Source organism: Ixodes scapularis, unplaced genomic scaffold, assembly GCF_016920785.2.
Source record: "Ixodes scapularis isolate PalLabHiFi unplaced genomic scaffold, ASM1692078v2 PGA_scaffold3__209_contigs__length_174095766, whole genome shotgun sequence".
In the NCBI taxonomy this organism is placed as follows: domain Eukaryota; kingdom Metazoa; phylum Arthropoda; class Arachnida; order Ixodida; family Ixodidae; genus Ixodes; species Ixodes scapularis.
This window is the reverse complement of record NW_024609868.1, coordinates 29,503,624-29,530,283: the sequence shown is the minus strand read 5'-3', so window position 1 is coordinate 29,530,283 and position 26,660 is coordinate 29,503,624. Positions and strand designations below refer to the sequence as shown.

General features: G+C 44.5%; 2 protein-coding genes across 3 annotated transcripts; one reads left to right on the top strand and one right to left on the bottom strand.

Annotated features, from left to right (window-relative positions):
* Positions 1 to 187: 187 nt before the first annotated feature.
* On the bottom strand, positions 188 to 23,741 carry LOC8050455 (dnaJ homolog subfamily B member 14). Its single transcript, XM_029974381.3, has 9 exons — positions 23,514 to 23,741; positions 20,309 to 20,513; positions 17,892 to 18,037; positions 17,404 to 17,532; positions 11,948 to 12,001; positions 6,228 to 6,310; positions 4,868 to 4,977; positions 3,189 to 3,352; positions 188 to 1,347 (listed from the first exon to the last, which is right to left on the bottom strand). Exons 1-9 carry the CDS (start codon positions 23,644 to 23,646, stop codon positions 1,229 to 1,231), a joined length of 1,143 nt encoding a protein of 380 aa, XP_029830241.1. The 5' UTR covers positions 23,647 to 23,741; the 3' UTR covers positions 188 to 1,228.
* A 270-nt stretch (positions 23,742 to 24,011) lies between these two features.
* LOC121837043 (histone H2A.V) lies at positions 24,012 to 26,416 on the top strand. Of its 2 annotated transcripts, XM_042292362.1 has the most exons (4): positions 24,012 to 24,155; positions 24,303 to 24,380; positions 25,788 to 25,901; positions 25,990 to 26,416. In XM_042292362.1, the coding sequence occupies exons 1-4, from the start codon at positions 24,153 to 24,155 to the stop codon at positions 26,179 to 26,181; spliced, it is 387 nt and encodes a 128-aa protein (XP_042148296.1). In that variant the 5' UTR covers positions 24,012 to 24,152; the 3' UTR covers positions 26,182 to 26,416. The 2 variants fall into 2 exon arrangements, with proteins under 2 accessions (XP_042148296.1, XP_042148295.1); XM_042292361.1 differs by lacking the exon at positions 24,012 to 24,155 and having other exon boundaries at positions 24,264 to 24,380.
* The last annotated feature ends 244 nt before the right edge of the window (positions 26,417 to 26,660 follow it).

Sequence of the window (26,660 nt, the reverse complement as noted above, 5' to 3'; positions counted from 1 at the left end):
CCCCCGAAACAAAATCCTGGCTACGTGCCTGCCTGCCTCCCTCCCTTCCCCCCCTCCCCCCCAGATCCAGCCAACCCCATACAAACAGATGCAAAAAAAAATCCTGGCTACGCTACTACCGATAACTGGAGTACAGTTGTCATTTCGCCAAATCTACTGATGCACCAAACCTCCAGCGTAACAGAAGTATAATGCATAATAGAACTTTTATTTAATCCATGCGTTTGCACGAATTAGCAGTTCACATGTTGCCTTTCACACAAATTTTATTCCAATCACCTAGAAAATATAAAAGAATCTCTCCCCCCCAAAAAAAACAATTTATATATTATTTCACTTCGTGCAAGCCAGCACACGCAAGAAGAAAATGCTCAAAAACAAAAAGAAAGACACGGTACCCCCGAACAAGGGTTAAATGTCAAAACCAAATGAACACATTTAGCTTCATCGTGGTTCTCTCCTTAAGTTAGCCTTCAAACCTATTTACACAACATGCTCTTCGACATCGTCTGCGGGGCTTTGCGCCGAGATGTAGAAAAAAACGATAGGGCCAGCAGTGCATGTGTCTACCAAAACTACAGAACGCGAAATTGATGCCCATCTAAAACGTGGTCGAGGACAGCGTGGCCGTAGCCCTCGCTTCGCGCCGTCGGTTTCACGCCGGCTGATGTTTCCAACAACGAACAACGTGTGCGGTTCTCAGTTCCCCCACCGTCGACGCCACGTGCAGAAATTTCACACCTTCGCTGGAGCGAATGTGCTCCTCACAAGGCAAAAGTCTGCTTTGCATCAAGGAAATCGTAGTATTACATTATTTTAAGCAAAAACCTATAGAAAAGTGTGATGCTCAGTGACATCCCACAAGATTCCCTCGGCAAGTTAACGGGCGTACAAACGGCGAGGTGTCATAAAGCAACCGTTGCACCGATAAAGGTGTGAAACCCCTTCAAAGCGGGAATCGCCAACAGTTGCACCCCCACCCCTCCACAGAAAGAGACAACCTCAAGTGTCTTTTGTCTTTGAGAGTTCTTTTTTTTTTTTTTTTCCTTTTTATATTTATGTATAATAATGTACAAGCAGTTTTCCACAATCATCCTCCTGTGAAAATCCATTTCTAAGAAAAAAAAAAGAAAAAGACTGACGAGCAAAACGGGTGCTTATTTACACGAGGGGGAGGGGCGGAGACCGCAACGCAACCAACGAGAAGGTGACTGTATTTCAGCTGTCATCAGGCACGTATCCGGGACAGCTGGGTCAGCTTGTCGCAAGAGGGCATGTGGTAGCTCTGGGCACGCTCTTCCAAGCTGGCGTCGCGCAGGCTCTTGGCTCGCCAGAGCAGCGACTCTTCTGAAAAGACAAAACGCCAAAGCCGTCCCGTCTTCAGTGCCGGCAAAGAGTGCGCCCTCCCGTTTCGCGAAAAATTAAAACGCCCCTTTGATCTGTCGATCAAACACCCCATATACGTGTTACCCGACGTCACCCGACGTGGTCACGTTACGCCACGACACTAAACATTACTAGATCCAAAGACGTTATTGACACCACTACTTCAGATGCGAGTTCAGTGATGACCTGGCGTGCCCGACGAATGTCATGTGACCCATGGGGGCACCAGTTGTGTGACAACGAGAGCCACAGTGACACCAACCACGTGACCATGTGGCACCTCCAAATTCAGCCAACGACGTCACTTCCGCGTCGCTTACGTCGGCACAGTATGGCTGTGGTGATGGTTATACGAACCTCCATTTTGCTTCCATTTGGATGCCTTCTGCGCCAAAAAAATAACACTCCACCTCCCAAGCCGTTCTTCACAGTGTTGTCAAAGTCACAGCCACGAGTGTAGTTGAGAACATACACACAGGAGGCAAGCAATGACTCTTAAGTAGCAAGCTTGCCTGCCGCTTCTCAAAAGTGGCAGATGGCCGAGATAAGCGGACGGCTTTTACGTGTCTGGGTTGCCGAGTTTATTGGGGAAGAGATGTTTCGGTACTTATGTTGTTATTAGGATAACCCCATGTTTCATGGCGACAGTGTGCAGAGACAAGATTGTGCGCGGTGCCAGAGACGATGCTTTGGCAGGCGGGCGTTTGTGAAGTGTCTGGAACACAAATGGGCTTGTATCGCTTAGTCGTGAAATCTGTCAAGTACAACTTTGGCAGTGTGCAAGACACCTTGTGCGGTCACCAACCCTTTGTGTGCACCTCAGCACGCATTTTTCTGCAGAATGAACAGACAAGAGTGCACATGCTTTACAACGGTGGATTTCAGCCACACGCATCGGCGACCCCATCTGGATCGGCCAAATTGATAGGGGAACTTATCTGCCGGGGGGAAGGGGGCGGTATTGAGTGGTTGCAATCACAAAAGAGTAAATGAAGGAAACTGAGTGCATGCAAACCAACTTTGCAGCCCTGAAGCAGAGACTAATCAACCCTGCTCACTCAGTGCACATGGTTTTGGCCATATAGCTTTGTAAAACAGCCAACCTGAATAAAAAAAAAAAAAAACTAAAAAAACTTTAGTGATTGGTTTGACTGATGATTTAAGGCTTCAAGGACCCTAGAAGCCTTTCAGGGACCTCAAAGGATCCACCGAGGCCCATTTGAGAACCACTGCTTTACGAGTATCACTTCAGGCTTGGTTAACACAACACCCCCCCATACACAGACCTACAAACATAAATGTGGTGCAAACATTTCTGATTTGACGACCAGGTTATACTTGCAAAGCATTTTCGTTCCGACAGTTTCTTGGACCTCAATCCAAAAAACGCTCGATCTGCTCATAGCCTCGTGCTTTGGCGACACGTCTGGCGAGGACTTGGAACATCTATGAAAGAGAGCAACAGTTTCTGGGCACAGAGATTACCATCTCCCTAAAATAAAATCCTCAAAAAGGCCTCGACATGCGGGCCCAAATATTGCGGGCTGTTTTTCGGCAATAAGAAATGTTCGACGGACGCGGCACCTGTGCGAGATTTTGAGTATGGTACGAGAAGCGGCGGTGACGGCGACACTCGTGTTTGCTCGTACTTTTTTGCCCGAATCGCCAAGACCAAACGCCGAAATCGCGACATCCGACAGCAAAACATGCCGGCTCCCGTGGCTAGTCCAAGACGCGGTCCAGACACTGTGGTTCGAGTAAAGCAAAGCATGCGTCGCGGACAATGAGGAATTCTCGCTCACTGTAGTTCTTTTCCCGGAAGCAGGAGCTGCGGAGGTTGGCTATGTGGTCCGACTCCACCTCCATTTCGACCCGGTAGATGTTGCTTCTGTGCTCCTGCATGAAGTTCTCCTTCACAAAGTAGGAGAGCTCCAGATTGAGCGTCTTGCGTTCATACTGGTACTTCCTGCGGAGGGAAGGATCAAACGAAATGAGCCCTTCAAGCCACTGCAGTTTCGGCCAACATTCTTCAAGGGAAGCTGAAGAAGTTCTTGAGAAAAGAGAGTACAAAGGTGAATTTAAGAGTATTTTATCCCGTGAATCTGCATATCACATTTGTTTTCCCCGAAGGTGTACCTAAATGCGAGAAAACACAAAAAACATCCAACCAGTTGTTACGTCATAAAAGGCTCATAAAAAGCGCTATGTTTGTGCGGGCAGTGCGTGCATTTGTAAGCTTGCCAAGTATATTCCCCTGCACTGACACCAGTCGCATCAGCTTTTTCTGACCTTTTTGAAAATACCAAGAGTGCGCAAGCATAGCTTTGACAGGCACTGAAGATGCGCAAGAGCAGAGATTCCGAAAACTCCCAATATGACGTCGCGCTCTGGGAAGGAGGTGCTGCGGCGGCACTTTGAAGACTATTTTCTGCAGCCTCCGTGCACCGAATTGAAAAATAATACCGATAGTCGTGATCCTGAAGGCCAAATGAAGACAATTTAAGTGTTTTTACTCAAATACAGAAATGCTTCAGCTTCCCCAAATCCATCAGTTGTCAAGCTCCATGGAACAGCGTCGTTCAAAAATGATTCTTTTTCGTTTTCCACGCAAGAGCAGGTATGGGCGGATAGTGATCCTAGCGCCACCAAGGTTGCCACTCGTACGGGCAATGGAGAGTGATCATCTTCGAACTACTCTCTCTGCACAAACTTTATGTTCACGGTAAAAACCACAATAGAATCACTTTCCATCACGGGCATTGCACATCCAACATTCCACCTGTTCTGTTGCTCCTGTCCATATGCGCTCGGGGGGCTGATAGCGCAGCGAGTGCCACCGAGCGGACGCACCACGAGAAGGTGCCATGAGATCTAGGAAGCTCGACAAGCGACTCTGATCTCGTGACGTCTGTTTCGGTAACAGAAAGACGACAGCAAACAAGGGTGCAACAAATTGCTTTCCAACTTTATAAACTATCTTTTGAACAGACTTTTTATTTTTGAGAAATCTCCCAAATAAAAAATAAGACCCTTTTAAAAATTGTTGCCGGCAACCCTAAAACACCGTGTTTGACTGTTTTGGAAAGTACAAGAGGCAACACTGTGTATGGCAGGGGCGGATTTAAGGAGGAGGAGGAGGAGGGGGGGAAGGACCATGGAAGGGTTTAACATCACCTGCCTTCGACCCTAAAGGTAGCAAACCTTAAACAAATCTTTATACGGTATATATGTGAGTTGCACCCACATGGCAAGTAACAACCGAAGCCAAATCATGTAGTGGACAGCACATACAAAGATACTTAGGACATGATGTGTGACATGCAACAAGACGCATGTGTTTTTTCTCAAAGCATTTGTAGTGTGATTCTCTAAATCTGTATAATACTGTAATCGTTTTCCACAGAAAAAAAAAAAATCTTTCCTTTCACAGGCAACTACCAGCAAAGCGAAGAAAGCGAGGAACGAGTGTTGGTGCACTTACGCGGTCCTGACGAGGCTGTACGGCGGATCCGACACCAGGAAACTGGACATGAGCGACATCCCAACGAGAACAATGATCGGCATCATCTGCAGGAGCACACTGTAGCTGCTCTGCAAAGGCAACACAAACAAATAGGCTAGGACATAAATTTTTTCCAAAAAACAAATCAAAACAAAAATTTTAAATAGCAAAATACAACAACATAAAGAAGCATTTGAGATCAAATATGAAACATTGTTTTCACTGACATATCTCAAAAAGGAGGTGTGAAGGATCCATAGATGCACCAAACCAGATATGAATCACAACATCCTTTATTATCACCTGCCGTAACATTCCAAACAAGAATCCTTCCGCATGTTCACGTGCATACATAGAACCTGCTCATTGTAAAAACTGGTATGTTCTATTGTTGCCTTCTTCTTGTCTGCCCATCGTACAATAAATATATGGACATAGTGGAGCAAAGTTGAAATACACATGCAATGCTGGTGAAGGCATTGAGTGTCTTGATAATGCAAAGATACTAATATATGAAGACTTCCTTCTAAATAAGTTATCTTACTGCAGAAAAGTTCCATGGTACTATTTTAAGAATGAAACTATATCATTAGTGAGTTGCACCATGGAAACCACTTGTGTGGGAAGATTTCACTGAAACGAACAAATTTGACGATACAAAAATACCGTTTAACGAGTCGCCAAGCTCGGCGGACGGCTTTAATCGACAGTCCGATTGCAAACGACACTGCGGAACTAGAGTTCCGTGTTTTGGGGGTCTATTTTTCTGCAAACTCGGGGGTGTTTTTTTCCGGTTTTATATTTTTCATCTGATCCGGCATTTTTAATATAAACTTTTGGCGGACAAAAAAAAAAGTCAGGGTTTATCGCGGAATATGTAAAGAAAACAGAGGACGCAGACATGAGATTCTCCAACCTCCGAGGAACACATGCTTGACCCAAAATACTTGAAAAACGTTCCCGTACTGATTAGAAAAAGGAACATATAAGAGGCGCGGCACAATTGGAAAGAAAGAGAGAGCTTTGTGGACAGTATGGTTGGGGCAGTGTTCCAGGTAAGCGCAAAATAGAGTTGTAAATGAAGATTTCCTTCTCGTGAAGCCTGGGTTATTTGAACGCAGCTCCAATGCGGGGTTTTTCGGTCCCCTGATTTTAGTAAAATCGGCTCGCGGGTTAATTTTTGGGGTTTATTGGCATTTTCCGAAAACAGGGAACCTTAGACGCGATTGACGCGGTCGCCATTTATATCGCTGCACTCGGCCCATCAAAGGCTCATTGTCGAGCGACGTTTGAGGGCAAGATGTGAAGGGCAACCAACGAGATTCAAAGACGGACTTACATCTGGGTGGACTTCTGCAGTGGAATGCCCATGCTGTTGTCTTTGGTGCTGAAATCTTGTCCCCCTCCTCACATATACATTACCTAAAACCAAAAATGGAAGGAAAAGAAAGGAAAAAAAATATACAGTGTCATTACAACATTACAAAGCTTTCTCAGAAAATCACTGCTAAAGGGGCCCTGGGTGGGATCCCAACTGTACTCGATAGTTTTCATCATATTCCCGTGACGTTGCAATTGAATGCAGTTCGAATATGGTCGCCATCTTTCGTGTTTGGTACAAGCATGAAAGAATGAGGCGTATTTCTACCCGCCGTTCTTGGCACGTGTCACGTGGTTTTCTCGCAGCTCGGTTTGTTGTTCTCGTGTTTCTGTTGGTGCACATATAGCCGATAATCACAGTGCGTGATCTGAAGTTTATGTGTTCAATGGAATAAGCGAGAGTGTGGATGGCTCTCCGAACGGTTCTCCTCCTCCCCTCCCCCTCTCCCCTCCCCCCCCCAAGATGCATACTACTACTACTGGCTCTCCGAAGAAGCATACACTCGAAAAACTTCGTCGTGGCAACGGTCATGATGCGCTAGCACTGACTGCCTGCAAACCGAGCTTGCAACTCGATGAGTTGCAAGTATCAAAGATAAGTATCCAAGATGGAGTAAACTAATATCGACGATGAGCTCATGCATGAGAAAAGTAAGATATGTACAGCCCTATGCACTGGCAGTAATTACCTTATGCAATCACAAACTTGAAACACTGAACGCTCAGTGTCGATTACATTCAAACAGCACATGTGGCGCTATTTATCTCGCATCTTAGTCAATCATAAATGTTCAATTTAGGTATGTGCCTCTGTAAGCTAGAGGAGTTGAAAATTAAACAGAACCCTGGAATGTTATAATCAAGCTTTATAAAGTGTGCTTCAATTTCAAATGCGAACAAGTCGCGAAATTTAGGCGTCATACTCCCAATTTGATGTGAAATTCACAAGCACGCATTACTGTAGTATCCTGAACATATGCCCAGACTCAAACTTTTGATGCACCCCCATTTTATGTCAAAATATCTGTGCCAAAGAAAATCCCAATATATCCCCACCCTCCAAAAATAGCACTTCTGAAGAACTGGGAGTGGGGACACCTAGGCAGACCTTTCTTTTTAGAAGTCTCTGGTCGCACGCATGTATACACCAAACAAGAAAGCTACACAAAAGCCTGCTCCTTGTAATTGACAAGGCACCCAACTTGGCTCGACACCAAAGTATTTGCCCATGCGATCGTCGGCTTTACCGCCTCCCAAGCATCTTTCTTCGTCAGTTCGCTTCTTTCGCCCGCTTGCATGGCTTGCTCACTGGTTGAACCTGGTTGATTGTTCTATTTTCTTGTTGACTTCTTTTTTTACACCATCCATCTTTAAATCTACAAATCAGCAAAGGCCAGAAAGCCTAACGAATGGAACATAGCAGTTTTAAAACGTGCTTTCAGTGAACAAGCGTTTGAGTTGTATGCCGCTTGACGGTGTTCATCGCGTGTCCGCAAGCAACAGACTTCGCGACTGTAAAACACTCTTTCAAAAAGGCAGGCGGGCGAATCTCGAAAATTTGCCCAACGGCCTTTTTTCCCCCAATTTGTTCCTTTAAAAAGATTAGCCGTTCGTTCAGGATATCACGGTAACGTGAAAGGTCAGGCGTGTGAATAGTGCAAGGGCCATCTGTCAGAAAATGGTAGCTTCAAAACACTGAGCGTTTTGCGCTCGTCAATGTCGTTAGGGTAGATTCACCAGAGCTGCTTGGTGCGAGGTACAGCCAATATTTTAAACTTTTTCCTTCCAACCCCCCAAATACAATGTTAGCAGCTTTCCCTTCTCTAGGGATTATTATCATTATTTTTTTTAATTGACTTGTTTTTGAACCCAGCACGGGGCAGCTAGCCATAAACAACACTTGTTGTGAATCGTGGCCATGACCATAAGAATGATGGTTGAAGGTGACTTGCATAAATGATGGCATCGTTGGTTCAGGTCAAACACCAGTCTACGTCACCTCTGTCCTACATTTAGTTTCACTTTATGTGCAAGCAAAGATGAAGATACAAGCACGAGCGCATTGTCGTGAACGGCGCTTGCACTGCAGGAGCGCGTGTGGTTGGCAGAAATGCTGAAAGCTCCAAGCTCAATCTTGTAGCTTCTGTTATGCTTGCACTTGTAGTGAAACATCATTTACAGTGATGGAAGCGGCCTTTGACATTTCATAGCAGGTCGTGTAGCAGGCAAAACATTGGTTTGGAGAAGCCACTGAGCCTTTTGGAGCAGATGCCAGCCATCTGTGAGCACATCACTTGAAAACGAATAAGCAATTGCATCGCTAAATGAGTTTATCTATCATATTGACCAGGTTCCTCTTTTAACATTGGAGCACATTACTCATTACCTTTTGTAATAAGAATAGATAGGGCACTAAAGGAAAAAAACAGAGTGTTCTTTTTAGAAATAATGCTCTAGTCAGAGAAGGTTCCATTTACAATAGGTACTAAAAAATTGATAACAAAAGAATCATAGCGCAACACTCCAATTAGGATAGAACTTCCCTCCCTTTGCACTTTTACAGCCGGTAGTTTATTTAGCCTCTATGTATAAGTTCTGTAAAATTCCTGCAAAAACCAGCTGGTCTATGAACAAAAATGCACCCCCCAAGTTTTATGAACCTACCAAACTCAAGACTAATATTATGAATTGCCAAATGTTATGAAAACCTACACTTGTGCAAGTGACACTGCTCCTTAGCGGCACTAAATCCAGAGTGAAGTCAACTGTTCTTTCGATCGACAGCTGCCTGGGGACCAACCTTGACTACCATTTATTCAAATATTGACCCACAATTTTATTTTCTCGGCACAGATTTTAAAAATTGGAGATCAACCTACCATCAAGACAAAATTACCGGTGGACGCTTAAGGCCCGTTCACACTCTTGTGACCCCTTAAAACTGGGTGCCTTGAAACCTCTTACGAGAGAGGACACACTGGCACCATCTATCGGGTAGCAGTGTAAACTTGGCGACCCGGCATATTTTTTATTTCTTTCACGCATTATCCTTTCTTTCTTGGCTCGAGAAACTTGCCAACGTTGTAAACAAGCCTTTTTTATATATATTAAGCACATTTGACCTCGGAAATCCCGCAAAACCTTCGCTCTTGTGAAATGCAGTTCCAGGGTCACCGCATAGATGGCGCCAGCGTGCCACTGTGGTCTCTTGTCCTACGAAATTTTAAGAGGTTTCAGCAAGTCTCGTCTTTCTCGGTTGTACTCAGTTGCAAGAGTGTGAATGGGCCTTTAAGCTTCGCCTTTAAGAGTGGATAATGGGAGCTCAATATAAACCCCCGCTCGTTCCCAAGCCGTGAAAGCACGGCCAAGTCGGTAGCATGTCTGGCTCGCAGCCGAAGGGTCGTGGGTTTGAATCATGCGCGCCTAAAATTCTTCAAACTTTTTTTTTTTTAAGGCAGATGAATTACTTTATAAAGTGAAATTATGTGAGACATGCGCGAGCTCACACGGTTGACGTCATGACTTTATCAACCAATCAGAATTTTCTCGTCACACCACCGACGGCTTATCTGCGATACGAGCTCTTTAAATCCATCGCTTTAGAACTTGGTCGGTGCATAGGTGAACTATGATGCATAAATTTCCGTAGAACTATGTGCCTGCAGCACAAGAAATGAGAGGGGTGTGGGGGTGGTTGATGCTTCAGCGAGTTGTGCTTGAGATTCGCGTGAACTGCCCGTGCTACAGAGAACTTGAGCTTGGCCACTCAGCCGCTGTCCCAAGCGATGAGTGAAGATTGTAAAATCACAACTGCCGGAGCAGCGTCTATTGCCATTTCAATATGACAGGTGAGCATCGCGTTGAAGCGAGCAAACGAGCAAGCCACCAGATAAGAAATTGCAGCAGAAACCATTATTGTATTCGTCTAGGACAACATTAAGGACAAGGTCCTAGAGGACATCAAAGATGATGTCTAGGATGACCTCAAGGACAACATCTAGAACAATCTTGAGGAGAATCTTAAGGACAACCTCTAGGTCAACGTCTGGGATGACTTCTAGGACGGCTTGAAGGATGACGTCTAGGATGATGTCGAGGACGACGCACTAGAGGACGACCTCTACAACCACCAATATGACGACTTCAAGGACGACCTTTAGAACGACGTCACAGTCATCAGGTCCTTCAAAGAGGGTGTGAATGTGAAGGAGTGTGAGAATGTCAGCTGAAATGGTCTACTGTGCATATCTACTGCGCATTAGCAGGCCAGAGAGTCCAAGAAATCCGGCGGAGTAGCTAAAGAATGCTATCACATTAAAAGGACGCGTGTGCACACTGCAAAGTTCTCAACAGCAGGCACGACGCGCAGTCAGGAAGAGCAGCGATGCAAATGGGTCGGCGCTCCGGTATCTGTGTGACGTCAGTTCTGTGATCAAGTTTTCGTAAACATTGATCTCCCAACTTTGCCCCCCCCCTTCCAAGTGGAAAAAACACAGTACTATGTAACAAAAAAAAGGAACTGGAACAGATGCTGCATTCAGCACTTTGGTGCAAAGAGGTGAAGCTCGACAAGCTTGCGCTGGTGAGAGGTGGCACGGAGGCATGTGGCAGGCATGATAATAGACCTACTGCTAAATTACCCAAGCATCAAGGGAAATGCAGGGATTGGTGTTGCACGCACCCCATGCGCACGCCTTCCCCGTATAAAAGATCTGAAGTAAATAACCAAAATAAAGCATTGACAAACTCGCATGAAAGATGCAATTTGTTCTAGGCATTTGCTTTAGAAAATTTACTACTCCCGATACCAGCACGTGCGGTGCGTGGAACACCAATCCCTGCATTCTCCTTGATGCTCTGGACATTTAGCAATAAGTCTATGAAGTGATCTCATCAGGAGTACAAGAACCCGGTTTTGTCTTATCACAGTAGCTGCCACCCCACAATTTGGCAATGTTTTCTCACAACTTTTTGTGCCTCACGCCGCCGACATCGTCTGGAAATTTAGACGATACTGGCGATCAATCCGCCCAGCACGGTTGATGAGCAATCTCGATACTTTGTTTCACATTAATCTAAAGCAAACCGCTGCTACGAGCCAATGGAACCAATTAGCATCAAAGCGAGGCATTATGGCTTTCGTCTATCTTCCTGTGCATGGTCTTTCATTGACTAAACAAATCAAGTGGAGCAAATGACCCGTCACTTGCGCTTTTAGTATGTGTTTAAGCCTTCGACTGTACTCTGACCCAATACAAAAAAAACTATACAGTGAATAGAGACGCTCTGAAATACATATGTGTACCATTTTCCTTCCCTCCTACCACTCTAAAAATTAGTCGACCAATAAGATTTTTTTGTTTTGTTATTTTGGCTATCTTGGCGCAGGTGTAATGCAATTTTTAGCAAAAATGGCACTTTGGTGCACGATGTAGCAGACTTTCGTTTGCGGTGCAATTTGGCGCAAATGGAGCAGCACTTCCATCATTGCATTTACAATGCCGAGGCAGATAGTGGTGTTTTTGGGTCTGAAAATTATATGTTTCGTGCCATTCACTGATCTCTTTCCATAAATCACAGTGATTGGCTCTCTGTCCCACATAGAGGGACGAGGACATGCAGGTTGCGCAACCAATGCACTGACAAGTAAATAAGGTGACAGGAGATGAAGACACTCACTTGAGAAGGCATTTCCGAAAAACATGTTGAAGAGTTCCTCTGGTGAGATATCCCCTAAACATGGAAGAGAAGACATAAAAAAGGCATTAACCAAAAATACTTTTGCTGGAAAGATGCAATGTGGAAGAGCACGGCCAATTCAAAATCAATGGTCACTCTACAAGTACCAAACGACCACTTATTCAGGCAGTGTAAAGTTGTTGTTGTAGTGCAGGGTCAGATTGCAACTGTGTATGCTTGATGAAACTTGTACAAATGCTATCTTAGCAGAAGCTGCAGCCAGGAAAAAGACTGAACGCATCAAGGAAATGTGCGCAAACATTGCTGATCCACAGATTCTGCAATATTATGGCCCGTTCACACTCTTGCGACTGAGTAAGACCGAGAGAGACCAGTACGGTTTTCAAGCCTCTTGCGATGTCTTAGGACCAGCTCCGCTGCAGCGCATCTGGTCGTAAGACGTCGCAAGAGGCTTAAAAACTGGTCTGGTCTCTCTCGGTCTTAATCGGTCGCATATATGTAAACGGTGCTTTAGAAACTGAAAAGACAGACTGTGAATCTGCTCATGAAGTGAGCGCACCTCTCGAGGTGTGCTCGCTTTCTAAAATTTCTCAAATCAGAAAATAAAGGTGCAGCACATAAAATTAAGCTTTAGGAACAATAAGGCTTTCGGACCCATTTCAAAATTTAGATCGTTCTCGCTATCTTTACTATAAAAAAAAAGAAAAAAAATGAAAGCCGTTTAAAACTCCCTGTAACGCCGAATTAGAGTGCAGCTCTTGAGGAGGAGGAGGGAAGGGTACTGAGGGTCACATGTTCTCGGGAGAGGAAGGGTGTCACGTGACCTGGGGGTGTCACGTGACCTCGGGGGTTACGTGACCTCGGGAATTACGTGACCTCGTGGAGGTCATGTGACCTCGACGAGGGGGGCCACGTGACCCCCCAGAGAAATGTTTCCGCTATTTTGGTGGGAAAATTTTTTCGCTAAATCTAGCGGGGACATTTTTCCGCTAGATTTAGTGGGGAAATTTTTCTGCTAGATTTAGCGGGGAAAGTTTAGCGGGGAACTTTTCCCGCTAAATTTAGAGGGAAAATTTTCTCGCTAGATTTAGCGGGGAAATTTTTCTCCTAAATATAGCGGGGAAATTTTTCCGCTAGATATAGCGGGGAAATTTTTCCGCTACAATTAGCCGGGAAATTTTCCCGCTAGATTTAGCGGAGAAATTTGTCCGCAAGATTTCGCAGGGAAATTTTTCCGCTAGATTTAGCAGGGTTATTTTTCCGCTAGATTTAGTGGGGAAATTTTTTTGCTAGATACAGCGGCGAAATTTTTCCGCTAGATTTAGCGGGGAAATTTTTCCGCTAGATTTAGTGGGGAAATTTTTCCGCTAAATTAAGCGGAGAAATTCTTCTCCTAAATATAGCGGGAAACTTTTCCTCTAGATTTAGCGGGGTTATTTTTCCGCTAGATTTAGTGGGGAGATTTTTCCGCTAGATTTAGTGGGGAAATTTTTCCGCTAGATTTAGCGGTGAAATTTTTCCGCTAGATTTAGCGGGGAAATTTACCCATAATGGCACCGCGCGGTTACGCCGACGGCGACGCCGCTCAACCCGGAAACGGGCGCCTAAGAGCTGCGCTCTAAAAAGCATAAGATGACCAGTTTTATGTTAATCTACAGTACAGTTACAGCGATAGCTGCGACACGGCACAGCAAAGTCGTTGGGCATCGGCGTCGCCTTTCGATCAAAATAGACACCTGACCATTTTGTATCGAACACTTTTGTTTCTTTTTTGTTCAGGAGTGCGTGAATGCGCATCTCCTGGCACGAACTCTTGGCATTGACAGTGCTACGATGGCATTTTGTGTTTCCAGAGTGGGCATTGGGTACTACAAAGACTCAAAGTATAGAGCGGGCTATTAACGGTGTAGCGTAGCTCAGTGGCAATGTCTCTGCTTAGCACACAGTGGGCAATCTTTTTCAAGGATTTTGCAACATTGGCGATAGATGCTCTACATCATCAACAACATCAACAAGTACAACAACGAACGTCATTTCCAGTGGTGGGAAGAGCCCATAATAGCTATCGCTCTAAAAGAACTTGCAGAACTAAGATGCGACACCACAGTAGAATCTTTTTAAATGAAACTCTAAATGTGAAACATTTGGGCAGAGTCCCCCACTACGCTACTGGCCACGAAACTTTGGCCAAAGTTTGGTACAAGGTCAAAAACTGCCGCCAGGGCTGGTTTGCTCATCTTGAGGCCGCGGCTGCGGCCAAGAAGGATTTTTACGTCACGTGACCAGCTCCATGGGGACAAGGAAGTACCTAGCGTCCCTGCCTAATGGCGAAGAAATCCGTATCGCTTCAAGCACAAAAGCCTAATTTCACTCGCAGAAACTGACTGCAGGGACTTTCAACTGGAGTCCTATTGACCGCCCCTTTATACTGTAGGGGCGGCAGGTAAAGTTACGGCCAGGGAGGGTAAATATGAGCCAAGATAAAGAAAAAACCACGCGAGATTATAGCGGTGGCAGTATATTTATATACCTCCGCCAGTGCCGGCGGCTCGTGTCTTCTGCTGTGGTCCATTAAAGAAAAAAAAAGTCTTCTGCTGTGGTCGAGAGGTTAGAGCCCCGGCACTTGTTGTCGCAGCGCGAAAGTTCCAGGTTCAAATCGCGCTAGGCACTCCTCTTTTTGTGTGTGTGTATGTTACGCGTGTCTCAATTTTTAACTGTGATCCTTTTTACGAATCATCCACTTGCACTACTGCGCCTTACACGGTTTTTACAGTCAGTTCAACCTGTTCAATTGAAACACCGGGACGAAAGAAAAAAGGAAGATCAAGGCAATTTAATGCGCTAATACAATCGCTTCATAATGTTCATTAAAAGGAAACCAAGGTAACAGCATCGGTATGGCTTTCACTCAAACGGAGCCGAAACGAGCATCCCTTCCCCAGCAACTATACCTGTATGTGTTTTTAAATATACAACGCTCTTGCTACGACTCCTTTCAATAACAGGAGACACCTATTTAGTTCTAATAAAAACTGCAGTTGTGACAATTAAAAAAAAAACTTTCACGAAATAAGCAAAAAGAAAAAAAGACTAGCAGCTGTGGATGAATTGATTGAGCGAAATCGTACAGGCAAAGCAGCAAGTCAAACGTCTGAGAAATTAGAAAAACCGAAATCAAAGAGTTCATACTTTTACTTGCATGGAATGTGATAAAAGGTATATTTTTACTCTTTACATTTTGCTTTGGCAATCGTTTTGTAATACATTACTTGTTGAATTTTAGTTAGAATAGCAGACAATCACAACCGAATGCAAAGATGAATCAGCGTCGACATCGCAAACCATCTTTCTAACGCAAACACCTAAAAGGACTTTGGATTAACAAATGAAATGAATTAGAGCAGTTGGAAAACGGAAACAACAAACTCTAGAGACATTCAGCAGCAAAGTTACCTGGCGAACGAAGAGACGGGCATGGGAAGATATTGTTAACTTTCCGCGCGGGCATGGGAAGATATTGTTAACTTTACGCGGAGTGTACGGCAGATGCAGGAGGTCTGGCGGAAGTTGGTAAAGAAAGCCAGAGACATGTATGCGCTCTCCGAGTTCATGAACAATGAACTGCTGAGTCAGAGCTACCCGCCCAATGATTCTATAGAGCTCATAGGGCCTTGTCTACAGTCTTAGTGGGAGTGCAGTCAAACACAAGAAAAAAAAAGAGCGCGATTTGAACCCAGGACTTTTATGCCGCGACGTCAAGTACCGGCGCTCTAACCTCTCGACCACAGCAGAAGGTGCGAGCCGCCGGCGTTGGCGCAGGTATATAAATATACTGCCACCGCTATAATCTCACGTGGTTTTTTATTTGTTTTGGCTCATATTTACCCTCCCTGGCCGTAACTTTACCTGCCGCTCCAACAGTATAAAGGGGCGGTCAATTGGACTCCAGTTGAAAGTCCCTGCAGTCAGTTTCTGCGGGTGAAATTAGGCTTTTGTGCTTGAAGCGATACGGATTTCTCCGCCATTAGGCAGGTACACTAGGTACTTCCTTGTCCCCATGGAGTTAGTGACGTGACAAAAAAATCCCTCTTGGCCGCAGCCGCGGCCGCGTCCGCAACATGAGCAAATCGGCCCAGGAGCTCGCACTGTCCTGGACAGGGTTTTTTCAGTTTCGCTACTCCAACCCTCAGTGAGCCACCCCAGTGAGTCCATAAATATGCGAGTTAGATAAAAAATTAATTTTGGTCAGAAATGGACAAGTGGAAGCTTGGGAATAACTTTTGCAAGTTCAGCTGTGTCTTCGTTTAAGCTTGGGAACAACTTTCATGGTTTCAGCTGGATTTTCATTCAAGCATCGAAACAACTTTAACGAGTGCAACTGGATTTTCGGTTAAGTATGGTGCAGTAGCAAAAGGCTCAGAGAAATTATTCATTATTCTATTTGGAAATATTCGGTCAAAACCCCCATAAAGGGGTTTTGACCCCTTTTTAGGGGAAGAGGGGAATAAAGGATTATATTTTCGAGCATGTATAAAGTCTTGTGAACAAATTCTGCCAGACATTTCATTGCGTTAGAAATGTACATATTTCTTGTTATTTTTGTTATGTTCTTGTGTTTCATTTGTATATATGCTATGTGTTCGTTGTAAGAGCTGCGCTGCTCTGAAACCTGTATGGGGTATGGGACCTGAGTCAGGCGTTTTAATACAACTTTTGTTCCTGCCACCCCAAAATAATATAGCAAATAAATACAAATACAAATTTGCCTCAAATTCACTGCAAGCTCCAAATCCACTATTCGTACATGCCCAGAACTTTGTAAAATGTATGTCTTCGTCTCTTGGGGTTCAAATGAAAGAGATTTCACTGTGGTCTGTAGATTAAATAATCTTACAGAGGCAATTAAATGACCCGGTTGCAGAGGCATGAAAAGCTACGACATAATGCTGTCCATCTGCTCTTTAGTGCTGTCGCTTTAACAACATAATTGTGGCAGTTTGGTTTGTCCAAATGCACGTAAACCTAGCTAAGACAGCCAGCTCAAACGTACCAGGGTACATATTTCATACTTCCAGAAAGCCAAGAAAACTGGGTCACGAAATTGCTAGTGTACAGATTAAAAGGAAAGATCAGATTCACAGACACTGGCAGACATCAAAAGCCTGATTTTCTCAGAGAAAGAAGGACACCACATCTGTGGACAAGCATGGCTCATTCGTGGCAGCGAGAACATTCGGTCTGAAAAGGGTGGTTCAAGTAGCAAGAGATGCTTGCTGTTATTGAAAAAGGTGGCAAAAACCTGCAACGAATAGACTAAGTTAAGGCCCAACTGACGAACACCTTAGGACACCGCTCAAAACCAGGCCAGGACCCGATCAAAGCTATTAGGGCGTCAACAATCATTCGTCGCAAAGAGAGGCATTGACTGGACTTGCCTTCGAAACCACGACTGTAGTCGTAACTCTCGCCGGCGTAGCTCTGTTGCTGCGGAGGCCTGTTACCATTGATGTCGTAGAGTTTCCGCTTCTCCGGATCACTAAGGACGGCGTAGGCATTGCCAATGGCTGCATTGAAACCAAACAACACTTAAGAGACGCTGCAGTGCTCATCTCATCAACTAGGGATCTTTAGCAAGCATCACAATCAACACACTACACAATGTATGCTACACTTGGCCTTTCCCAGACTGCGGGATTTTCGGCTATAGGCCAGACTCTGTTCACCAGGCTAGCTGGCCCATCGAGCACCCAGCTTCCACTGCTAGCAATAAACAGAGTATAGCCCTTTACCTCGGAGCTACTGAAGTGGCTAGAAGGGCGGGTAGTACGAATAGGGTTTTGACGAACCATGGAGGAATATCTCTGGTAACCAACATGGGCTGTTACTTTGGACGCGCGTGTTTGCAGGTGGTGGGGGGGCCCACCTTTGAAGGCGTCTCCAGCACCGGGAGCCTTGTTCTTGTCTGGATGGACCTGGAGGGCCAACTTGCGGTATTGCTTCTTGAGCAGATCCTCGTCGGCCTCCCTGGTCACGCCCAAGATCTCGTAGTAGTCCTTGCAGTGTTTCGTTCTGTGAGGATAAAAATCATGCGACCCTTAAGGCAGTCTTTCTTTAACAGACACGTACGTCCTGCCTCCTATTGCACAGACACCCATCTTTCATTGTGAACCCGTGTCCTATTGTACAGATATCCATCTTTCTTTGTGAGGCTAGTGAACCCCAATACCTCGTCTTCACTGAGACCAATGTGCAACGTCTCGACACATCCACAAATACACTCCCTGATGGTGCGTATAAATAGACACCCAAACTGGCCCCAAGTCATGCCTGCAGTGTCAAGCGGTTGCACCAATGCTCAGACACCTTTATAAGTTACTGTATGGATGCCTATATGAGTGCAGGTGGAGGCTTGCTCTTTGGCCCTGTGCAAGACATCCATCGCTCTCCAGAAATCAGGTGATCAAAAGGTGATCAATTGAGTATAGCTGGACTGCACTAGTTCCTGATCTGCCACAAACAGTCTTGTACACGTTACTAAAGAAAAGTAATAGATTACAATTACTATTACTCTTGGCTAAAAAGTATTCGATTAGATTACTTGATTACTCGACGGCAAAAGTAATTGGACATTACTTAAAGAAGTAATCGTTACTTTTCCGATTACTTTATTGTGTGAAGACACATATTTAGCGCTCATAACAATGAACTGCTTCCATGAACTGCTTCCAACCTATATTTCACATTTGCACAAGTATTGAAGAAGAAAAACTGGCTCCCACTTTGTGGTCGTTGCACCTTCACAATGCGGACACAAGCATAGAATTCGTTTGAAGACGTTTAATGATTTGGGCGTTCGCCAGTGTGTGTGTGTGTGTGTGGGGGGGGGGGGGGGGGGGGGGGGGGACGGAGGGGGTTCTAGATCTTGTTAAGCTTGAGCAAGGGTTGTCGCTCAAAGTTTGCGTCGCTCATTTTATTATTCACATGTGGATGAGCTCGCATGTCATACAAAAGATCAGCAGCTTCAGGATTTCAAACGGATCGTGTGCAGTATCCATTAGCGGAAGAAATCGCCCCGACCACTTCTCAACTCGAAACATTGCTTGTCACAAAGACCACGTAGGGGAAATGGGGAAATATTTCAACTGCCTTTGTTATATTTTGCATCCGCTTCAGGCATTCTTCGGTTCTGGTTCTCCTACGGGCTGCCGAGTAGGTGCCCTAAGCAGGTTTTTTGTAATTTTTTTTTATTTCTGTGTGTGTGTGCGTGAGGGGGCTAGTTTGAACGAAGGACTCACAAAGCTACCTTTTGCTTCCTCAAACTTCGCCCTGAATGGCCTTTGTCACGCACTGTGGCTTCCCTGGGGCTTCCCACTCCCAGTCCCAGCTCGAAAAAAAAAAAAAAAACAGACATTCCACAGAAACTCTACATAGAAAGAGATTGACCTCGTTTCCTACAGCTCCGCAAAAATCTCTTGTTTCCGTTCGATAAAAAAAAATATTTTATTTTTGTCATTTCATAAAAAAAAGGCGTGTGCCCGGGGGAGGGGGGGGGGGGGGGGTCCGTGGACAAATTGTAACGGTTACAAGTAATTTTATTACTTTAAAAAGTAATCAGATTACTCTTGTGATTACTGCCTAATAAAAGTAATCAACTGATTACAAAATTACTCCGAAAAGTAATCGATTACAAGTAATTTGATTACTTGTAATGCGTACGGTACAAGTCTGGCCACAAAGAATTCCTAAGACTAGAAGGCCATTTGGCTGTCCACACACTAATTTTATGCGGAGAAGTGCATGATGCAATAACATAATATCATGGGACCCCTGCCGACATTGGGGCAACAATATAATTCTTTTTTGCCGCAACACGATTATTAGGTGTAACAAAACTCATCCAAGCAGTTCCGCTTGTGCAGGGGTAGAGCATGGGACTACAAAACGAGAGGTCAGCGATTGCCGGCAAAGGGCAAAGTGTTTTTGTAAATACACTTGGCTGTGTTATCATGTCATCGTAATAACTTTTTACGACGCTCTAGGCTTAAAGGAACTTCGCTTCAAAAGGCATTGAAGTAAAAATAAAAGCTTAAGTCAAATTTAGCGGTTTTACGTGCCAAACCAACGAAGAGCATCTGGCACGCCACAGCAACAAAGCACTGTGGACACGACCACCCACGGATACTTTGACATACAATTAAAGAGCGCCTTCACCGTAATAAGCCTCCATCAACCACCTTGGCTAGGGTTCGAATCCACCACCTTGGGATTCGTAGGCCGGCACTTTCCCTCAGAGCCACCGAGACGACTAGGAAAGGAAACAGGCGAGGCACGGGCCTTTACCTCCGGACAGCCTCCAGCTGCTCCTTGGTGTAGTCGGCCACCCTCCTTTCGGCTGAGGCATCCCGCTCCTTCGCCCTGGCACGCTGCCTCGGGCTGGGCGAGGGCGGACACCCGGGGCTGTTGCTTCGAGACTTGGACCGGGCGTCCGAAGTGGCCCCGTCGCAGCTCGTCGCGCCATTCAGCTTCTGCAGGTACTCTATCAAGTCTGCAAAGGTGGCGAACCAGTCAGCAGCGGGCCTCCCCCAAGACCCCCGCGAAAGCGATGGCAAGGCAATCTCTTTGGCGTCCATTTCGCAAAGTAGAGAGCATCCAAAACAGAGCATTAAGCAACTTTTTTTTTTTTTGTGTATTTTATTATATATTGTAAACAACTTATTTTCTGCAGGCTCAATAATTAGCAATTTAGGTCAAAGATAAAGTCTTGTAAATAAATTGCGAGTTCTAATTTTCGCGACGCGGTTGGGTCTCAATATAGATGCCAATGTGTTTACATTCTACCAGAATTGTTCACAGGGCATATTTTTCGCAAATTATAGGCGATTTGTGAAAATTAGGTCCTCGCAAAATTAAGTTGTTTACAGTATACACTTCACATCACTTTGCAGCCGTGCATGCCTCCATTTTCTTACAACATAAGCTTTCGCGACTACTTCTTTTTCATAAGATATATTACCACAACCCGTAGATGAAAACGGCCATTTTGGACACCCTCTGACCGAGTTTCCGCCAGAATCAACAATGCATGCTAAATCAAATTGGTTCGTGCCTCATCTTTTTTTTTTTTTTTTTCACCGCAACTTCTGCTTGCAACTGCGGAATGGAATCTCTTGCCAAATAAGTTTGTTCCAGAAACTAATCCTGCTAAATTTCAAGAAATGCTCAGTTTCTTCTTCTTCTTCTTGAGACTTAAAATTAAAAGAACAATAATTTTGTTATTGTCTCAATTGTATGCCTGCAAGTGCTTTGTTCTTATTGTTTTTGTTGTCTTTTTATAGAATTTTGTATTCCTATTTAGACCCTCCCATGTGTAATATCCAGAAACGGGTCCTCAAGGTATATAAATACATAACTAAACAAACAAATAAATCCCCAGCTCTTTCCAGACACGCGGTTAGTACGCTGCAATCTTTTTACCGAAATAAAACGCCCATCAAAAACCAAAGGAAGCCACGGAAACAAACGTCTCCTACATGTCCTAAAAGACGATGCGACTTCGGGGTAGGGCTTAAAGCGTACAACCAGAGTTGCAGGTGCTGACGGGATCATCACTTTTTCAGTTTGCGCTTATATTTTCTTTGACTATGAGCCGACGCTTTTCCACGTAACCAACTGCTTTCTTGCATTTGGTTAATCCCCCTGTCGATTAGAGTTTTATTTCGGTAGCGTGTTCTCAAATAAAACTATTCCAAGGAATGGGGGATACAACGAGGAAATTGCGCTTCCCGTTTAAAGAGCATATCCAAGTGATCCTCACATAACGGTGCTTTTTAGCCAAAGTGTGAACTTTGCACATGACGATTCTACATTATGACATTATTTCTTCTTCCTGTCTGCCAGCTGCACTGTCAGCTCTTGGCGTTGTTTTTCTGTTCAAGAGGGTCGAAAGCTTTGGAAAGGCTTGGCATTTCGAGGATGAGTTTTCTCCTTCAAAAGGAAATGACACAGGACAGATTTCTGAGAGGGCATTGCTGCTAAAAAAACAAAAAAGCTGTGGAACAATTTTTTTGTTGCTATTTTTGGATGTAGTTTAGAATAAGCCTTTGACATCTACAGCCTATGAAAGGTGCATGTGTTTATCTCTCCATGCACCATCTGTTGGGCCCCTGATTTAGAGATTGGTTGGTTGTCATATTTTGATAACTATCTGTTGCAGAAGAGATTTAAGAAAAACTAGCAGCATTCACCTCAATTTGCAGCCAGAACAAGCGGGCGCATGGTCTGGTGCCGACTATGTGCTGCCAATGCTTATTATAGCCACGCATTGGGGTTGGCAATGCACCGAGTTAGTGCTATTCTCTGGGGATAGGTAGTTTGGCTATTTCCGAATGTCCACCATGGCATGAATTGTAATGGAGCCTCGGACTTGACTGCACAAGCAGTGCTCTTGCCTAATCCATCAGCTGCACTAGAACATTGCCACCCTAGGGTGATCCTTCCCAACTATGTCAGCTATTTAGAATAGAAATCAGCTGCTTCTGGTCCTTGAAATTACACCATAACAAAAGCTACTGGGTGAGTGGAGTATACTTGTGTCATACACGAGTTTGTATACTTGTGTTATTTGCATAACATGCAAACACAATATAGTTTCAAGGCCCCCTAATGTCCAAAGAAAAAAAATCGTTTCGATATTTATATCCTTACAACCGTCCATTGTTCTGCCATCTTCACCGTCATCTGATACATGGATACAGACGAAGAAAACAAACATTACAAACATTAGAAACATCTGTTTTTGACAGGGCGAGGTGTTGCGATGAAACGATTGTTTTGTACCAAGAACAAAATGGTGGTTGCAAACGTGTCAACCAACTCAGACCATCCAATCAGACTGCTAAACTCCAGTAGTTCGACGTACTTTAGACGAAAAGGCTAGCTCGGTGCCTTGTGTGTATCGAAGATAAAGTTACATCATACAGCGTACATTCGGAATCAGTTTAAACGAGGATATTGTACGACTAAGCCCTCAACAGGATGTCCTCGGCCCTTTTAAACGTCACCACCAGTGAAGGAAAAAGAAAAAAGAACAACGTTATTCGAGGTCGCTGCTTAGAAACGCGACAAGAATCTATCCAGAAAAAGGACGAAAAACAGAAATAATTCCTGAAATCGGTCCGTGTACCTATCAGAAATACCGAAATCATACCAGAAGATTACGTCTACCACAGAGCAAGCTAGAGATGCACTTGTTAACGTAGTGCGCTGATCTCGCACCCTTCGGAGAGGTTCATACGCAGGTTATTCCCAGACGTAAGCCTACTTGATACAGTCTAGCAAAGCGCTCCTGTGCCATCGCTTCAACGTAGTTTCGAGTGTTCCTGGAAACTTGGACAGCTGGTCTGATTCCCGACGTAACCGAAAAAGCGATCAATCCGGCGCCTGATCAAATGCTACGCAGGAAATCCAATGTACAGCTGAGTCTATGATCAGCCAAATCGTAGGCTTACGTGTATCTCTCAATCGCGTTCACCGATGACCTACTCACCTTTTGCGAGCTTCGACGGGTAGAGGTGTTCTGCTTTGTGCAGGAATTTGAGCGCTTTTTCTTTCTGTCCCTGAGAGATAAAAAGTTGTGCTAGTTCAATGCAGCGCTTGCTTTCTTCCTTATTTCCTTCCATAACGGAGCCAAACCCCCCTACATACTTCGAGTAACGATACGGCCAATCGGCACTGACGGAGAACAAGCGGTCTGATTGGTGGACACCGGTCCGTAACCAGTGAACGTTTTATAAAGATTTAATTGTTCAATGAATTTTGAAATTTATTAATGCTCTGTATTTTGAAACTCATTAGATTCATTTCAGATAAATAATTGTTGTTTCAAAACGCATCACAATATGTGACGAAAATTGAGATACATCAAAATTAAGTTTTTTAAACTAATATTAACAACAATATATATTTTTATATGGTATGAAAGTGTCTTCTACTAGAAACAATAAATTAATTATTACGAAATTCCCGGAAAAACATTAGTACACTTTGTGTGTTTTCATTGGATGGCATTCGTCACGTGGGGTGTGGTTTGTATTTGTCGTTTGGGGAACGTTTTTGGCGGGCTGTTGCGGGACTTTGGTTGGTGGGAGAATTATTTGTTGTCTGCGTAAGGTTCAGTGCAAAAAGAATGGTAAGAAATCCAAGTAATCCGCGCTTATTCGGACGTATTTCACGTTAATTTTGATCATATTTGATCCAGGAATGTTTATTAATGTAAAGTGGCACAGTATTTATGTAAACTATCAACAACTTTATGATATTTCGTTCGGTTTTCCAGGCTGGTGGAAAAGCCGGGAAAGACTCCGGAAAGGCAAAGGCGAAAGCCGTCTCCCGGTCGGCAAGAGCTGGATTGCAGGTAATTTCCGTGTAACTTTTCAAAAATGGGGTCATTTGACGCTTCATACTCCTCAGTACCGCGAACTTCTGGGACCTCTGCAAAATCGAACACTCAAACGGATCGGTCGGTTAGGCTTATCGTAAAAATTTCCACCGCCGAACTTGGGGTTTTGTTCGTTGAGCTGGGACTCTGAAACCCTGAATTTCGGTTGTATTGCTTCCGTAGTCTGGCGGTTGCCCTAGCTATCGAAGCGCTGCGTTTCGATGCTACGAAACCGAAGGGACCGTAAGATCTGAGTAGTGATGTGCATTCTGGATTGTTTATATTCCGTTCATCTTCAGGCTGAGCGGTTTGGCTTGTATTACAAAATTCGTATGGAGTCGCAATGCCTCGTCCACTGGTTTTGCCGCCTTTTTCTTTTGTGGCTTGCTGTTGCTACGCCTCTGCGCTTTATTTAGCAGTAACTGCTCCCTTTGCATCATCTTTGTTGCCCTAGTCGTCTGGCGGAACGAAGACCGCTGCGCTTGTAGAATATGTTAACCAAGCGTGCTGTATGCCCCTTGTCTCTAGAGCCTGTTTGCCTTTGCCGAAGTCAGCGCGCCTGTGCGGGCATATGCGAAAGCATCATTGGTGGCGATCTCTGACCTTTTTGTCTTCCGGTTTGTTTTTCGCCGCTTTAGAACGGGTTTCGAAGACCCATGAACGGAGATAAGTCGCGCATGAAAGCTATAATTAATAGGTGTCTGTGTTGACATGTGGTTTCAAGTTTTTAGAACATTTGTTAGTCTTCTGAGGGAGGTGTGTTTCCAGCCCTGCTCACACACTTGTGTAGGTGCACGAGCAGTTATGCATATGAGGGCATATGTCCTCAATCAATATGTGCTTAATATTTGGGGCGAGCCGTTACACGAATTTACTCCACCTGAAAAAGGGTGCAACATTCAAACTATTCGGTTTGAACGTTTTGCTTGTTTCGCTTTTATTTGTGTTTGTGTATAGTTTGGGTGTCTTGAAGTTTATGTACTGCTATGTCCAAGTAACCATCGTAAGCAACTCAACTAGAAAAAAATTGTGATGAACAAGAACTTTTTTACCCTTGTCAGTTATTTGATGTGCTACATGCTGTCACTGATTGGAAGAAGCTTCAGTCTTGTAATATTGAAGGTCAAGGATAGCTTGAGAACATAGTGTGACATAATATTCAAGTCTCAGTAAAAAAAAAAAAAACATTTTTTTTTGACTGAAACATTTTTTTAGCAGAGCTGGTAAAGGCTAATAATGTCCCCAGTTTCGTGTCTGTGGACAAATATTGACACAACCCTCTGGGCCGCTATCGCCATCTATGAGTGACTGCGGCACATAGTACAGCTCTGCTGCTCTTCCTTCTTCACCAGAGTGGAAAGGCTGAAAGTTGTTGTTTTCTAGTTTCCTGTGGGACGTATCCATCGACACTTGAAGAACCGCACTACGAGCCATGGCCGCGTGGGTGCAACTGCAGCTGTCTACAGTGCAGCCATCTTGGAGTACCTTACTGCTGAGGTATGTCTACTTTCTCAAGTTTTTCACCATTTTCTAAGTTTATTTGTCAATGCTTGGGAACAAATTTTGGTCCGCCATGCTTTTGCAGGTCTTGGAGTTGGCAGGGAATGCCAGCAAGGACTTGAAGGTGAAACGAATCACGCCACGCCACCTGCAGCTGGCCATTCGTGGTGACGAAGAGCTGGATTCCTTGATCAAGGCGACCATTGCGGGGGGTGGTGTCATCCCCCACATCCACAAGTCCCTCATTGGCAAGAAGGGATCTCAGAAGACGCCCTGAAGAGGGCTCAAGCAAGATGCTCTTTTTTTTTTTTTCATCGCCCAACACCTTTAGAGTTTGCATTCTTTTCCAGCATTGTCATTAAAGTACTGACATCCACATACATATTTTTTAGCTTCCCTGTATTCCACAGCCCTTGGAGTTTCCAAAGTTTGCCTTGTACTGTCATACTTTCTCACCGTCATTGAGTGTATCATAAGTTCCAATTCACAGCAGAATAAAATTGTTTCAAGGACGTTCTCTGTCAGTATTGTACCAGATGTTTTCTGTGCCTCTAGCAGCTGCAAACTACCATGACGCAAGTTCCTGTGTTCCTGCTATTTTATAAATCGGGATTTTGTGGACTCGATCCGCTGTGGCTCATAGTCAAAATATGGAAGTGAACATGGGGTAATCACATTTCATTCGCCTTTGGCGCGTACTGCAAAGCAAGGAAAAAAAAAAACGGACCCCTCCCACCCCACCCTTTTCTCAGCTAC